Source organism: Conger conger, chromosome 14, assembly GCF_963514075.1.
Source record: "Conger conger chromosome 14, fConCon1.1, whole genome shotgun sequence".
In the NCBI taxonomy this organism is placed as follows: Eukaryota; Metazoa; Chordata; class Actinopteri; order Anguilliformes; family Congridae; genus Conger; species Conger conger.
In genome coordinates, this window is record NC_083773.1 from 7,657,436 (window position 1) to 7,674,277 (window position 16,842).

General features: G+C 40.1%; 1 protein-coding gene across 1 annotated transcript; it reads left to right on the forward strand.

Moving 5' to 3' along the window:
• Nucleotides 1–757: 757 nt before the first annotated feature.
• LOC133109640 (equilibrative nucleobase transporter 1-like) lies at nucleotides 758–15,706 on the forward strand. Its single transcript, XM_061219081.1, has 9 exons — nucleotides 758–798; nucleotides 2,600–2,737; nucleotides 3,347–3,509; nucleotides 3,717–3,837; nucleotides 4,591–4,749; nucleotides 5,068–5,172; nucleotides 5,866–6,052; nucleotides 11,674–11,797; nucleotides 15,166–15,706. Exons 4-9 carry the CDS (start codon nucleotides 3,726–3,728, stop codon nucleotides 15,355–15,357), a joined length of 879 nt encoding a protein of 292 aa, XP_061075065.1. The 5' UTR covers nucleotides 758–798; nucleotides 2,600–2,737; nucleotides 3,347–3,509; nucleotides 3,717–3,725; the 3' UTR covers nucleotides 15,358–15,706.
• Nucleotides 15,707–16,842: the final 1,136 nt, after the last annotated feature.

Here is a 16,842-nt window from a genome sequence, read left to right on the forward strand (position 1 = left end):
TGAGCCAGCACCTGTGGCAGCCATAATTGCCCAAACTATAATACCCCCATCACCATGTTTCAGATGAGAGGGGGTGCTTTGGTTCTTGGGCAGTTGCTTTTGGCCTCTACACTTTGATCTTCAGCCATCACTCTGATAGGTCAATCTGGGTCTCATCCGTCCACAATACCTTTTTCCAGAACTCTGTCTGTTGCTCAATATGCCAGTGGTTTCTTTCTTTTCAGGTCATTCCAAGTTGTTGTACAAGCTATCCCCAATGGCTTGCTTTTTTCCCAAAGACACAAATGCAGTCTTCACAGGCAAAACCCAAGGCTAAGACCAAAAGTAGACATTCAGAACTATTTATTGTTTAACCAATCAATCTAGCAGGACACATCTGAACAAAAAGAAACACCTGCCAGTCACATGTTCCAATACTTTTTCTCACGTAAAAATTGGGCAGTCTGATTCAAGGTGACATGTTCTAAGTTAAAAATACCAAATAAAAGCTGAAATTCAGATCTGTCATCTCATGTACATCTTTTGATCACAAACTCAATTGTCTTCAGTGTATAGCAAAAACAAAGGAACTGACCTTGCTGTTCCAATACTATTTGGGGGACTGTAATTATGCTGAACTGTACATCAATTCTTTCCATATATACAAACTAAAACTTTCACTCTGACCCCCTGAAATCAAGCCCCCCAACTCCTGTGCTTTCAGTGATTAAACTCATTTGTGTGATTTGTGTTTTCTTTTTTCTTTTCCCAGAATACTGTACACCATTGGAACCTTGATGATTGCTTTTTCACATCCAGGTAAAGTGTCTTTCACCTGACACAGTGGCAGTTAGCAAGCCATACACAGTGGGCTCCAGAATTATTGGCACCCTTAATTTAAAAAAGGCTGCACATAATAAACAGCATTTATAATGATGTACACTTTCATTTGCATACATTTACTGATGTTTCAATGTTTTTTATGTATCTCATTTTTTATAACTTATTGGCACCCCTAATAATGATTGTAACAAAGTGAAATTGGCCGAAATTGAGACTAAAATGGAATGTTTTGGCTATACACATCATCGATATGTTTGATCGCAAAGTGGAATGCACAGAATGAGAAGCACCTCAATACTACTGACAAATATGGCAGTGGTTCATTGATGTGTTTGAGATGTTTTGCTGGCAGTGGTTCAAGGGCACTATTTAAGATCAATGGCACAAAGAATTCAACAAAGTACCAGGAAATCTTGTCAGGAAACCTGGTGGCCTCTACTAGGAAGCTGCGTCTTGGTCATAGGGGGATTGTCCAGCAGGACAAGCATACATCAAAATCCACACAGAAATGGTTAAGTAAAAACAACAACAATTTATGTCCCCAGACATAAATCCCATGAAAAACCTATGGTCTGAACTGAAGAGTGGGGTATCCCAAGGATATAAATTCTTTTCAAAAGTTGTGCATGGACGAATGGTCAAAAATCCATCCAAGTGTGTTCTCTAACTGTATCACAAATAATAGCTGGCTGTCACCTTTGCCAGTACACAAGCTTATTGTGGCTACACCGGGATTAGAACCACCGACCTTGGGTGTCCACTATGCTACAGGCCGCCCCCTATTACATAAAAACTTGATCAAGGCTGTCTGAGATCAGAAGCAAGGCACCAACCAAAGTCTGCAGAAGAACATGCTTGGAACAACCTCCCTGCTGAAGTGATGCAGTTTTAATGCCGAAGGGTGGTCACAAAAAATATTGATTTGATTCAGTTTTTAACTATTCTGCCAAATTATAGTACGTTAATTTAGGACCTTTCATTTAATTATTTTTTATTAATATTATTATTTAGATATTTTTGAAAGAATCATATCTGTACAGAATGTTATACAGGTGCCTAAGACTTCTGCACAGTACTGTACATTTCATTATGTCAATACAACCTCGCTTAGAATATTACGTTTTATAATGCACTAGGAATTCCTTAGCACAACAATTAGCTTGTGCACTGTTCATGGTTTCCAACCTAACTTTCCTTACGGTGGTTTTGCTTCTTGTCCTTAAAAGGCTAGAATATGTTTTATTAACAAAATAACATTTTGTATTAATGCAAGGAATGTATTGTGTGATCTTTTTTTAATGTAATGTAAAAAGTAAAAGCAACCATTGGTTGGGTCAAAGTGGCATTTGGTGAGGCAACCAATATTTGTTTTTCAGTTAAAACGATATATTCAAATATGTAATACAAATAGCCTCTGTCCCATGTATGAGACCAACTACGAGTTCAACGCAGTTGGTATTAACTGGCCTAAAGTGTGCCTAGACAAAATCTGCATGATTTTATGCATTGCACTGCTGCTACACAATTGGCTGCTTATATCATTGCATTAATAAGTAGGTGTACAGGTGATCCTAATAAAGTGCTTAGTGAGTGTATATGGTCCAAGAGACTTGGTCTTTGTTAGGAGAGAAATCTACAAACCTTGGTCCTATTTTACTAGGACAGTCAAAAGTTATGGGTGTTTCATTACTGAATATTGAACTATCGCTGTTGTGCCACCAAGTGGCCAATCTGTGCCAATAGTGATTATGATGACCCTCTCCATCTGTGGTTACAGGTGGCATCTGAAAGAGGAATCTCTCTGCACCACTCTTTTTTCTTCTTGTCGGCATGCAGCATAATCCACCTCATGAGAACCTTCATCCTCATGCCAAAGAGGCACATCCCCTACCCCCTCCCTGAGGGCTACACTTGGGTATGAACCAGCTGCCCTTGGATCCCCAAGGGTGACATTTTGTTGAAGTCTCCCACTATTCCAGAACAGAATACAGAACATCATGCATGTAATTCCTGCACTCTGACTTGAGTCCCCTCAGCATGAGGACTCTGGAGTCAAGTCAGACAATTATTAACTTTTCATGAATTAATTCATTAACGTCAAATACATTATTTCAGTTTCCCGTTAGCTGGGCCAACCAAAGCTGCAGCAACCAAAACCAATGGATACACTGAGTGCCAACTCCAGCCAACCGCCTATGTCTAGGGTACTGTCATTTACAGTAGATTCAGAAGGTATTCAGACTTCAATAACCACATAATGACAAAGTGAAAACATGTTTTCAGAAATGTTTGCAAATTTATTACAAATGAAAAACTGAAATCTCAAATTTATATACAGTGGACTCAAGAATTATTGGCACTGTTGATACATATGCACAAAAAGTGCTGTACACTAAAAACACAATTATTGACATAAGCTTTATTTTCCAACATGCATGAAGTAGTGTGCTTTATTAATGTCTCAATGGAATGAACCAAAGTTTTACATCTTCCAAATAAAACATTTATTTCCCCCAAAAAATAGGTTCCATGATTATTGGCACACTGGTTTAATACTTTGTGCACACACCCCTGGCAAAGTGGACAGCCATGAGGACCCAGGGATCCTGGAGGAGTTTGTCAGGGTAGACAAACACGGAGCGGTCCAACATGGAGGACGTTATTAATAAGGGCTTGGAAGACAGCAGGTGCGTTAGCCAATCCAAAAGGTATCACCAGGTATTGATATTGGCTTGTGAGGGTGTTAAAGGCGGTTGTCCACATATCCCCCTTACGGATCCTGACGAGATCGAACACGTTGCGCAGGTCTCGTTTAGTGAAGATAGTGGTCCGCTGGAGTTGTGGATATGAGTGGGAGAGGGTAGCGTTTCTTCACTTTCTTGTTTCTGTTACAGGATGGACTCATGAACATGGGCAACACCCAAAGAGGCACTATAGGGCTTGAGCTTGGAGGCGAGGGGAGGAAGGATGTGATTTCTGAAGGAGGGAGCACACAGCAGCTGGCCCTACAGACAGGTATGGCCCGAGCACTTTATTCATGTTGAGCTGGAACCCTATTGTGCTTGTTCTGATTTTAATTAGGGGTCCGAGCATGAAGTGATGAAACAAGGGTGATGTGAAGCACGTTCTTGTGGCGGGTGTCGATGCATATAGCTAGGTCCACTAGCCCATCCAAATCCGGAGGCAGATCACACATGGTAACTTGTCCTGAATAAGGTCAGAAAGACCATGCAAAAACGTGTCGTACAGAGCGTCCCTGTTAGAACCAGAAGAGTCCGCCAGGGGCACTGTGTCAGTCCTGCCTAAGCCCCAGAACCTGGCGTGTGGCTTTACATTTTGTATCAAAAAATCTGTTTTAATACAAAATACGCTTTTCTGATCATGAGTCCGGACAAACGATCTGCTGATGTTTTGTATTTGGAGAGATTTGGGGATACTTGAGGACATTTTGAGGTCAGTTTGACATCAAGTTTGTGCACAAATATTAAGTAGTTCCGGCTTGGGCCTTGTTTGTAAATTGAGATATTCTGTGCTATAAACTATAAGAATGTAAGGTGTTTTGTAATTTTGGGGATTTGAATTAATCTTTTAAGAATGAACAACCCTGTTCTTTCATTTAAGTCTTCAAACTTGTGCAGTAAATCGTTTTTGAGATATTGATATGACAATTACAAAATAGGTGGAAATTGCCCCCTAGTGGGGCAAAATGGAAAGGGTTAAAGAAAAACATTATCTCCCTCTATCCATCTCTCTCCCTCACTTTCTCAGCTTGCTCGCTCCCTGTGCACAGTTTTAAGCAGTGTGTGCTCAGCTGGTTTTTTCTGTGGCACCTGGTGTGGCTGTCAGTCATGATCCTGCGACACTACCTGTTCATTGCCACCCTGAACCCCATGTTGACCCAGCTGACTGAAGGAGACCCAGCCCAAGGTATTTTACACCTGTTGAAAAATAGCGGTATTATTTTTTCGTTTACAGCATTGTTTGTGTATATTTATCTAGGGTGCAAATAATTATGGAGACCACTGTATATGCATACACATTTGGGAGAAAAGGGGGAAATCATTTAGAAAAATTGCATTTAGATGAAGTCAAGGAGAAATATTGATTGAATCCAGCTTAATTGTGCTTTTCAGTGTGAGACAAAGAGCAGAAGGAGACAGGCTGAGGAGCTGAAGTAGTCTGTGAGGCCATGCTATGGTGTGCTGCTGTATGCTAATCCTCTGCTCTCCTCTCCCTCTGTCTCAGTGAGCCACTACACCAACGCCTTCGCCTACACACAGTTATGTGGGATACTGTGCGCCATCTGGAACGGCCTGATCATTGACAGATACAACGGCACGCGACAGGCAGGTGGGTACCTGCATTATCTGCCCGCAGGTGTGTTGCAGCAGTACAGCGAACTACGGAAGCATCATGTGATTCCCATCTGCAATGCAGTCATCACCAGTAATTACTGCGTACCAGTCATTGACAATGTATAATTATATTTTGTGTACAAAATAAGGGTAAATCAAAACAATTAAATCTCTTGCAGCTGTATATGTTGGCAAAAATAGGCTAAAATGTATTTTGTCCAGTGATTTACCAATATCGTAAATCTGTAAGTTAAAGAATATCAATATAATTTTGGAAACACTTTCCAACAATGTCGTACAAGTCATTTAAACAAGAGCCTTGCGGTTCATGTCAGTGCAGCTCGTCTGGCACACAGAACTCTGATCAAACTAGCCATTGCAGATCAAATATGAATATGGTTCACCAACTGCAATGATTATTTCTCACCTCAAATGTTTTAAGAATCATATTTTAGTGGATTGTTCAGGGGGAAAAAGAAAAAGTTTATCAATAGTCCGCCATATTATATTTTTACAAAAACATAGTCAGGTATCAGTTGTCCCTTGTTCTTGTTAATCCCAATGGCCATCTATCCAACAGAAGCCACCTACAGTACCGTATATACTGTATTATAATGGAATATACTTACATAGGAATCTTACAGCATGTGGGGCTTTGCTTGAAACCCAGCTCTTGCCTCTGCCACAGGAGAGATGGAGGAGGAGAGTAACCTGCGCTCTGTGGTGCTCTCTCTCTTCCTCACTGCCCTGCAGTGCCTCTTATTCTCCATCTGCGCCACCATACCTGTGCTCCCACTGCAGTACCTGACTTTTGTCCTGCAAGTGGTCAACCGCGCCTTCATATTTGGAGGGAATGTAGCCTTCATCAGCATTGTGTGAGTGAGCATGATGTGATTTATTTTCACATTCACTCATTTAACTAGAGGAAAATGTTCAGTGTCACAATCCAGAACTGCTTATTTAGAATGGGCCTCATCTATCAATATTTTTGTAAATTTCTGTGTAAATATATGTGTGATCGGAACCAAATGGACAAATTCCGCCAGATTTCAGAAGCACGCATAGACACAGGTTTTTTTTGTATCCACGTGTTTATGTTGATACATACCAATGAATCGTAAACAAAAAGTGTGTGCACCAAATTTATAATTAGCATAAATTGACGCCCCTAAAATAACGGCATTCAATTTCTGGCAATTTAAAGAGATGGCAGAGAAAAGATTATCTTTTTTTTAAAAATCATTATAAAATCATTATATCTTTGTAACATCTTTGCAAACATTAAAATGTGTTTAGTTAACAGTTTGCCATTATTGTTTGTTGTTTATTCTGTAAAAAAATTGGACGAATGAAAGCTGATTGTCCTGGTGGAGAAACATAAAGAGATGTACCAAACTAACATCTAAACATAGTTTGTTGTTAATTCCTACTTTTGTTTATATAGGCTACATAAACTACGTTGGTGCCACATAAGACTGAAGCAAAAACAAATGGAGTTGGTGTATAAAATGGAGTCGTTGTGGTGTTGCGTCCTACGTGATGTATACACACAAGCTTGTTTTGTGCTTTTATTACTCCAATCTTTTTTTATTCTTTTTGATTTAGAGAGGCAAAATCATTTTAGTAAGGTAAATTAATATCATTATTATTCATATCATATAGAAACATAAAATGGGTGATGTTTCACTCTTTGGAGAGAGCGCATCTTCAGAGACTGAACCAGTTTCTTTGGTGAGGCTCACAAGTTGTTTCTGACTATAGATATTATAAAAATAGTTCTGACTGCCCAGACACCTCCTTTTGAGCCAGAACTCAGAAGATCCACACACCGTTCCTCTCCAATTCCAGAGCATGTTCTGCTGCTTTCCGTCCTCAGCTTCTTGGACAAGTACAGGACATTGAAAACATCGCTGTTGCCCTCCTGGGTAATTCCAGACAGCAATGTCTCTCTTATGATTTTATAACTTTGCCACTCTAATGCCAAACCATTTTTTTTTAAACTGGAACATGAATTGAACAGTTTTCCAACAACTGCAGTATCTTCCCTGGCCCTGACATTGCACTGCTTACTCCCGACACTGCATGGCTCTGCACCTCTATTTACTCAATTAAATTAAGGTAAGTGAACAGATTAATCAATAATATTACATGTTATACCAATTTAATCAATAATATGAACTTATATTTATTCAATAATAAGCATGTAGGACGCTGCACCACGTTTTACACCGCCTGCCTTTGTTTTATTCCAGTCCTGCATGGCACATACCTAGTTTATGTTGCCTATGTAAACAAAAGTAGGTGAGATACGTTTAGATGTTAGTTTGGCACATTGAAATTGGTTACTTATCAGAAGCTCTGATGGCAATGGTGACGGCGCCCCAAATAGTATATTTTTCAATGTTGTCTTTTTACAGCAGGTTCTGTGGGTCTTAGCTATAGCTCTTCTATTTCTCCATGAGGACGATCAGTTTTTCCTTGTCCATTTTTTAACAGAATAAACAACTCCTAAATACATGTTAATATACAGTACTGTGCAGAAGTCTTAGGCACCCTAGACTTTATTATATTATTTTTTTGTGTATGTTAGTATAAAAAAACACATTTGAGATGATCAAATATTCATTTTCCAAAAGATTTTACAGAGATATTTTTGTATTTAATTAAAAAAGTAACATATTACTGGAAGCAATTCCCTACTGTAACATGCTTACAGTATCCAAGTTCTCCAAAATGCTTGGAACAATCTCCTGCTGATTGTCTTATAGAACTGCAGGACAGCGTTGTCTATCTCAGAGAATTGATGCAGTTTTAACGCCATGGGTGGTCACAAAAAATATTGATTTGATTCAGTTTTTAACTGTTCTGCCAAATTACTAAAATGTAATGTAAAATGTATCGTCGGTTTATTTATTGTGTTATTTTTGAAAGAATCTTATCTGTACAGAATGTTATACAGGTGCCGAAGACTTTTGCACAGTACTGTACTATCAGATAACTTGCCACAGTTCTTCTGCAGGCTCTTTCACTCCCTTTTAGCTCTCCGGGTAATCCCAGCCTCGATCAAGTTTTTATCAGGATAGTGGTCGATTGCTTAATATGTTACATTAATTTATTTAAAGAAATACATACAAAAATGAATGTTTGGAAATCTCAAATTTGCTCTTTTCAACTGACACACTAATTGCTGTATATTACTGTGTATTTTTATGTTTGTGTGGCATGAGGGTAACCAGGAATGGTGTGCTAGTATACCAGTGATAAAAGCACTGAGTAATTCATCAACAATAAGCAGCCAATTATGCCACCCTGGGAATTTCACCCAGGGAAATAAACCTCAGAGATCAACCGACCTACGTGCTCTTAAGTCACATGCAGTGCAGGAAACCACCACCAGGTGCCTAGCCTCCTCAGGAGCACACAGTCATTGCTAAAGAAAAAGGGGGGAAATAATGAGCAGAGAACCAAGCACACCAGGGCAAAAATCTAAATGTACCAGTTGGTACCATGTGCCAAAGGGAAACTTAACCATGCACAGAAATAAAAACAATTAATCAATACTTATTAGTTTGCTATAAGTAAACCATGTACACAGACAACACCCAAAAATGGACAATATTAAAGAAGCAATACCAAACCATAAGAACTAGAAATAATAAAACACGTACACTTATTTCCCATTGGAACCAAAACAAAAAAATAAAAGATTGAGACAAAACCATTCAAACTAGAGACAAAACAGCAGCCTTCCCACTCATCATTGACTGACAAGCAATAGATATGTGGCCTCGAGCTCCCTGCAAGATAAGGTGACAAGATTACAACCCGAAAGTGTACAGCCTAAGAACATTTCTGACGTGGCTATGTTTACATACCAGCAGTGAGATTGCGTAAATAAAACTATGTGCTGGCTAGTGATGCTAAAGGAGGATGTTGGGCCACGTGAGGTAAAAACAAAAAATTTCACCACAATCATTGCAAAGATAACATACGAACGGACTGGATTACTAAACTAAAATGAAGTCGACCTGAACTATTGGTGTCAAGCAACACGGACAAGAACCGCAGCTTCCCAGGACAAGCTCTCGAGCAGCAGAAGTCAGGTGGCAAACAGGGAGGCACTTGCAAGGCATACGTTCAGGTGAGGTTTGCATGGGACTTTTATAAACAAAATACTAAAATGTGCCAATCTCGTATGCTAATTCGGCTACCGAAGCCAAAGCAGTGCAGAGGGAGAAAAAGAGGACGGCCAGGGTGAGAGAGTTCAAGTGGACGGCAGAGAGAACAACAGGGAAAGAGGCAACCTCTACCCTGCTACAATCGCAAAGACAATATGTTACAAAGTAGCTGTAGCACACAGTCGTATAATGATTTTTTAAAATCAGATCATGTGTAGGCTACACAGCATTCTAAAGCAAAGTTCTTTCATCTTTTCTCGACCATCTCTTTAAACTGCCTGGCATTGAATTCCTTGGTCCTTATTAGGTATTTTAGGGGCGTTAATTTATGCTAATCATAAGTGCTGTGCACAAGCTTCTTGTTTACGATTGATTGGTATTTATCGACATACATGCGTGGATACAAAAAAATGTTGTATCTACGCGCGTTTGATAAATCCCGCAGAATTCGTTAGTTTGGTTTCGATCACATAAATATTTACACATGGATTTACGAAAATATTGCTAAATGTGTCAAGTGTTGTGGGAGTTTTTATAAAGTTTGTATGTAACATTTCTTAACATTCTCACAACAATGATACATGAACCGTATTGTAGGTTCAGCATTTCTCTTCCGTTGGGGGGTGACATGGCTCAGGCAGTAAGAGCAGTCGTCTGGCAGTCGGAGGGTTGCCGGTTCGATCCCCCGCCCGGGCTGTGTCGAAGTGTCCCTGAGCAAGACACCTAACCCCCAAATGCTCCTGACGAGCTGGTCGGGGCCTTGCATGGCAGCCAATCGCCGTCAGTGTGTGAGTGTGTGTGTGAATGGGTGAATGGAGAAGCATCAATTGAACAGCGCTTTGGATAAAGGCGCTATATAAATGCCTGCCATTCCGTGCAACATTCCAAAAAAGTTGTAAAGTAAAACATTCTTAAATCACATGTTTCCAGAACACTGCAGTGACATTATCTTGGGTACGTTATGTGAGCAATGTTCTGAAAACATGATGAAGAAAAAGAAACATTCTTACATCACATGTTTCTAGAAAGTTGGAGTGGAGCCTTCTTAGAACCTATAGATAATGTTGCTGAATGTTCTCAGAACCTTCTCTGTTAGCTGGGATTCATAGCAAACTTTGTTTACATGTTTTATGGAATTTATATTCAACTGAAATTAAGCATTATAATTAATCAGGATTACCTAAATGAAACCACCCATTTTAATGTTGAATAAAGATTTTTATATGATATAAATAATTCTAATATTCAATTTTTCCACTCATTTTCAAACAAAATATGCATGAATGGAATAATAAGAAGCACTAAACAAGCTTTACAACCAAGTTTTTTTCATTTATGCACCTGATACTAACAGTTCAGAGCACTTGTGAAATCCATTCCGATCCTACTAACAAACTGATACACGAAAACATTGATAAATCCCACATTGTTTGTTTAAATACATTTCTGAATGATTTACAGTCAAATTTGTTCGGCTCTCGTTACATGATGCCCAATGTGTGTTCCCAGCCTTGTGCTGATCTCTGTTGTGAGCGTAACGGTCTCCCAGCGTGTGCCATCAAGCCCCTCCAGCTGGTCCGAAATGCTGCAGCCCGCCTGATCACCAGTCAGCCCAGGTCGGCTCATGTCACCCCGCTTCTCATTGGCCTCCACTGGCTTCCTATTGCCGCACGCATCCGCTTCAAGGCCCTAGTGTTGGCATTTCAGGCTGCTAAGGGGACTGCCCCACCTTACATACAATCCCTGATCACTCCCTACTCCCCAACTAGATCACTCTGGTCTGCCAGCTCTGGTCGCCTTATGGTCCCCTCTCTACGTGCACCTGGCGGTCGAGCTGCACGTTCACGCCTGTTTTCCGTTCTGGTTCCTCAGTGGTGGAATGACTTGCCTACCACTGTCAGAACAGCAGAATCCCTCCCCCTATTTCAACGTAGATTCAAAACCCACCTTTTCAAACTCCCTCCTGATTTCCCCTGCCCCTCCTTTCTGATATCCCTATCCTTGTCTAACCCCCCCTCCCCCCAAAAAAAAAAAAAATGCTTTGACTTATGGTTGAACCTATGCACTTGTAAGTCGCTTTGGATTAAAAGCGTCTGCCAAATGACTAAAATGTAATGTAAATGTAACTCATATCCTGAGTTCTCTGTATAAGTTTTTGATTATTATGATTATTATGAGCAGCAGTGCAGCCAGTATGTGTCTCACAATTTAACCCCTCTCTCTCCTCATTCCCATTGATTCCCCTCTTGCCTCTTTTCCCCCCTCTCATACCATTCACACGTTTTTCTTCTAATCTCCCTCTCCTGTGGTCTTTACAGCTTTCCAGTCTGCCATTTTGGGAAGCTGTTTGGTCTCTTATTTGTTCTGTCGACCCTGGTGTTGCTCCTGCAATTCCCCTGCATCATCCTGGTGAATGAGGTGTTGGATGGAGACCCCTTATATGTGAGTACCTCACCACTGTGCTCCACACCCAGAATCCAGTCACAGCATGTATATTTATATGCCAAACCCCAAATCCCAAAATAGCAAAATACAGTACTGTGCAGAAGTCTTTGGCACCCTAGACTTTATTATACGTATGTTTATTTTTTTGTGTGTGCTTGTATAAAAGAACACATTTGAGATTTCCAAATATTCATTTTCCAAAATATTTAATTTTACAGAGACATTTTTGTATTTAATTTTTAAAAGTGACATATTACTGGAAGCAATTGACTACTTTTTACATAAAAACGGCTGTCTGAGAAGCAAGGAGCCAACCAAAGTCTGCAGAAGAACTGTGGCAAGTTCTCCAACATGCTTGGAGCAACCTCCCTGCTGATTGTCTCATAGAACTGCAGGACAGTGTTGGCTATCTCAGAGAAGAGATGCAGTTTTAACGCCGAAGGGTGGTCACAAAAAATATTGATTTGATTTTTTACTGTTCTGCCAAATTACTAAAATGTAATGTAAAATGTATAATCGGTTTATTTAGGACCTTTCATTGAATTATTAATCATTTGAAAGAATCTTATCTGTACAGAATGTTATACAGGTGACTAAGACTTTTGCACAGTACTGTATATTACATCCTAAGTTGCCATACAGGAGGGCACTATATTGCTGCGTTGGTAACATGATCTATTATCACATACGACAGTCTCCACCGACTCGGGCAAGGTAATTCAGACCTAATGGTGAGATAAACAAAGCCGACACAACCTCCAACTCGACTGACGATGCCAGAATACAATGAACAAGGTGAACAAGCAACACCATGTACACCATGGCGACTTATTGTCTTTCGGCACTTGTGCTTAACTTAAGTCAAGCACTTAAGTTAATACTTCCAACATATAATAAATAACAAATCTGCAGACTCTGTGGACCTCCAGCACTGTAGTTTGACTGCTTTAAAGGTACAGTAGGTAATTTCGGACTCCTAATGGTCAAGAGAGGAATTGCAGCAACAAACAACCTCAAACCACAACACTGTTCCCACAGTCTTTGAATATAACGCGTAATATATATTTTTTTACATTTTACATTTTAGTAATTTGGCAGATGCTTTTAATCCAAAGCGATTTACAAGTGCATAGGTTCTTCCACAAGCTAAAGCATCAAAAATATAAAGTGTTATTATACAGTTCCATGCTCTTGTGCACTGTTTTGGAAAGCTGACAGTGACAAACGCGACAAAGCCTGCCGTCTTTTCGTAGTGTTCTATTAAGAACATTTTCGCCAAACAGGTGACAGGCAGGTCTAATGAGATGATGAAGAGGCCCCAAACTGTTTTAAAGAATGAGGTTTGGTGCCGGAGTGTAATTTGTTCCATGGATACGTGTTCTTTGAGGAGGTTTAACCATTGTGTGATGTTTAATGCATTTCGAGTTTGCCAGTTTAGCAGGATGGTTTTCTTGGTGACAGATAAGGCGCTGAGTATCGGTTTCCAGTTTTGGATTGAAGAAAGCAGGGTCATCATTATTGGGTCTGTATATGTTTGCAATATTTAAGTTGTTGTTGTTAATGGAGGCCTTGATGATAACATATTGCCCTTCAGGATCAGAGATGGTAGTGTTATGGATTAATGGAACTTTTTTGTTAATTAAAACTGACACACCTCTTTTCTTAGAATTGTAAGTTGATGAGTATACTTGATTAAATTGTGGGGTTTTCAATTTCTGATTTTCAGATTCTCTTAAGTGAGTTTTTTGTATTAGGCATATGTCTGCTTGTAATTTGATCAGGTGATTTATAATTTTTGTCCTCTTTGACTGCGACTACCGAACTTAGAGACCACAGACCAAGTAGAACCGAACACCTAGTTAGGGAACGGGACAATTGTGACTAAAAAAACATATGCCAGTGAGAACTTAACTTCTAGCTCCCCTAGTGGTGACAGAGCTATTAATACGAGGCGAGCAGGGAAGAGGTACTGCAGTGAATAAGGGCGACACCATTATGGAGAAGGGAGCCCAGCCCAGGGTGATAAAAGGGGAACAGAGCCCTGAACCTAGCCCAGGCTAACAAGGTTCCTGCATAGCTTTTGAATGAGAGGAATGTCATTCTCCGGCTAACGTGAACCATGCTTGAAAAAGCATAGTCATCCTATCATTGTGAAACTTTGCAAACCTTAGCAGACATAATGGCATCAGAGAGAGAGAGATATTTCTTACAAAGCTGTTTTTTCCTGAATCCTCAAATTCCAGATCATTGTCTCACAGCTGAACATTCTGTAGACTGTCATACACCTCCAGGTGACACAATGAGTCAGCGCCCAAACAGGGGTGCCAGCACATATTACAAACTGATTACACCCACCTACACCAACTGGAGGGCAATAGGTACACCCCGCCTACTACTGAAGTTAGAGATAACCGCCACAGAGCACGCAAAAAAGCAGACGGCGAGAGCAACCAGACTGGGGCGAGAAAGAGATCTAAACCCTGAATGCCAGGGAGCTCCCCAGAACCATCTGTATAAATGCACAGATGTAATGATCTGAAATGATGAACAGGCGTGAAAGTGGGGAACAGGTAACAAGACTCAGGTGAAACGAATAACAAGATGACATGACTACGGAAAGAAAACAGGGTCAAAATACAAGAAACAAGGAAATGCAGAACCTGACAATCTGCACCCTTGGACTCGCAGTGAGAGGACGCTTGTTATTCGATGAAATGCTACATGATATTGTCATGCCAGTAAGGCTATTTGAATTGAATTCAATTGAATTGAATTGTATTGAATTTAATGTTAAATGTGAAAAAGCAGCGGCCATTGCTGCCGTTTTGTGTAAACAGCAGGGATTTGAGTCCAAAAGGTTATGAAATACATTAAACCAATATAATTAAAACAAAGTATTTTAAATACAGCGGCACGGATGGTGCAGTGGGTAGCACTGCCGCCTCACAACAAGGAGGTCCTGGGTTCGAATCCCCTTCGGCCGGGGCCTCTCTGTGCGGAGTTTGCATGTTCTCCCCGTGTTTGCATGGGTTTCCTCCGGGTACTCCGGTTTCATGCAGGTTAGGCTGATTGGAGAGTCTAAATTGCCCATAGGTATGAGTGTGTGAGTGAATGGTGTGTGTGCCCTGCAGTGGACTGGCGACCTGTCCAGGGGGTATTACTGCCTTTCGCCCAATGTATGCTGGGATAGGCTCCAGCCCCCCTGCGACCCTGTTCAGGATAAGCGGGTTAAGATAATTGATGGATGGATGGATGGAAAATGAATGAATGAATGAATGAATTTTAAATACATATTTGGCCCAGATCTGTTCTGACAAATAATATATGCACAGCTGTTCCAGTCTCTTCTCTTACTCCCTCCGCAGATAAACATAGCCCTGTGCATCCTGTGCCTGGCCACGTTCATTCACCCGGCCTATGTCTATATCCGCTGGTGCAGATTGGCCAATCAGAGAAGACGCTCCGCCCAGCCACCTCCCAACGATGAGAACGCCTTCTCTGGAGACAATGAAGACCAACCCCAGGATGTCCCAGGCTCCCCTACAAAGGACACTTAGGCACCCCTAAAAGTGACACTCAGAAGGTCTGCTGTTTTCTCAGGGTGCTCCTCTTTCCCCAACCCACTGGTTCATGGCGATAAATGGTGGCCATGCTTGTTAAAGAAAGGATTTTTGGGGGGTTCAGGCTTGGCTATTCCTATCAGGTTTATGTGACAGTGTCTCTGAAAAAACCTTCCAAGTAAAATTGACACCATTTAGATGTCAGGTTTGCTTCTGTTCAATTAGATATTAACTCTAAAAGGCTTTTTGACCTGGGTGCCCAAATCTTTGCACACTACTGTATGTTATCTGCAAGTAAAGGAAAGCGCTTATTTATTTATATTGCCATGCACTGTGGGGTATTTTGACCGGCTTTCATTTAAAAATATTATAATGCTCTTAATTACACTTTAATTTTGCACTTGAATGCATTCAGCTCAGTTTAATATTAAACACTGTTGCACCTTATTTCCTTTTAGGTCTCTCCTTTAATTTCATCGCAGAATAAAAGGCAAACGTAAACGTAAAGGCAAATTCGTACATTTCAAAGATAATACATATTATTTTGTTTGTGTTATGCCATGGGTATGGTGTATAGTGAAATCAGTATAATTATTTACCATATCTTTGGAGTCGATTTTCTCGAAACCTGATTTTGGATGATATTACAGGACCAATAATTTTTGTTATAAATCTCATTATTAGATCCTGAAATTTCATAATTTTTATTCATGAAAAATTTGTGTTGATAAATGCAAATATGTCTTATTTACAATCTGAAAGAAAGTATGCAAATGAGCTAATTTACATATTTTGTTGGAATGTATCTTTTCAAGTCCATACCTCATGATAATTAAAGTATGGAAGATATAATGCAAAGATGCATTTTCGGTGCAACATAGGCTAATCAGTGTGTACCAACTGCATTGCAATTGTGACAAGATCAAGCCAAAATGTGACCAGCAGACATGGTATCAGAGATATCATGTTATGTTGAATCGTTGGTACATTCTTCAATTATTGTTCTAGATCTGTAACTGTTCCTAGTCACACGTGCAGAGAATGCTAATATTGCAAACACTCTTCATTCATTTCAGTGGTAGTGTACATTCTTTGAAAGAAGTAGTGTCTTCTTTTCTGATAATATTGCTGGGAAACATGCCTGTGTATGTCATTGTCCAAAGTCAAGGGTCTATTTTGTGTGACAATGCAGAATGATGAAGCTAACTGTAGATAGTTTTGTCAGTGTCAGTAGTTAAGAAAATAGCATAGATTAGTGAACAACACCAAAGACAATTAAAATGCCATAAAACACAAGAGGATCTCTAGAGAAAACAGATCAACAGAAAGGTCACCAAGTTATCAAAGTTGGATTGATTTTTGGAATTTTTGGAAGTTGGACGTTTTTTGAAAAGAGCGAAATTCAAGGTGGTAACAGGTGGACCTGCTATAGCTAGATGGCTAGCAAACTCCTATAGTCCAGTGGTCCAGTCGGGAAATCTG

Excerpts from the sequence above, each read along its gene's own strand:
- LOC133109640 (XM_061219081.1), top strand. The coding sequence starts at position 3,726 with ATGAACATGGGCAACACCCAAAGAGGCACTATAGGGCTTGAGCTTGGA. Across the intron at positions 5,173-5,865 it reads CAACGGCACGCGACAGGCAG|GAGAGATGGAGGAGGAGAGT; the intron begins GTGGGTACCTGC and ends CCTCTGCCACAG. Across the intron at positions 11,798-15,165 it reads TGGATGGAGACCCCTTATAT|ATAAACATAGCCCTGTGCAT; the intron begins GTGAGTACCTCA and ends CTCCCTCCGCAG.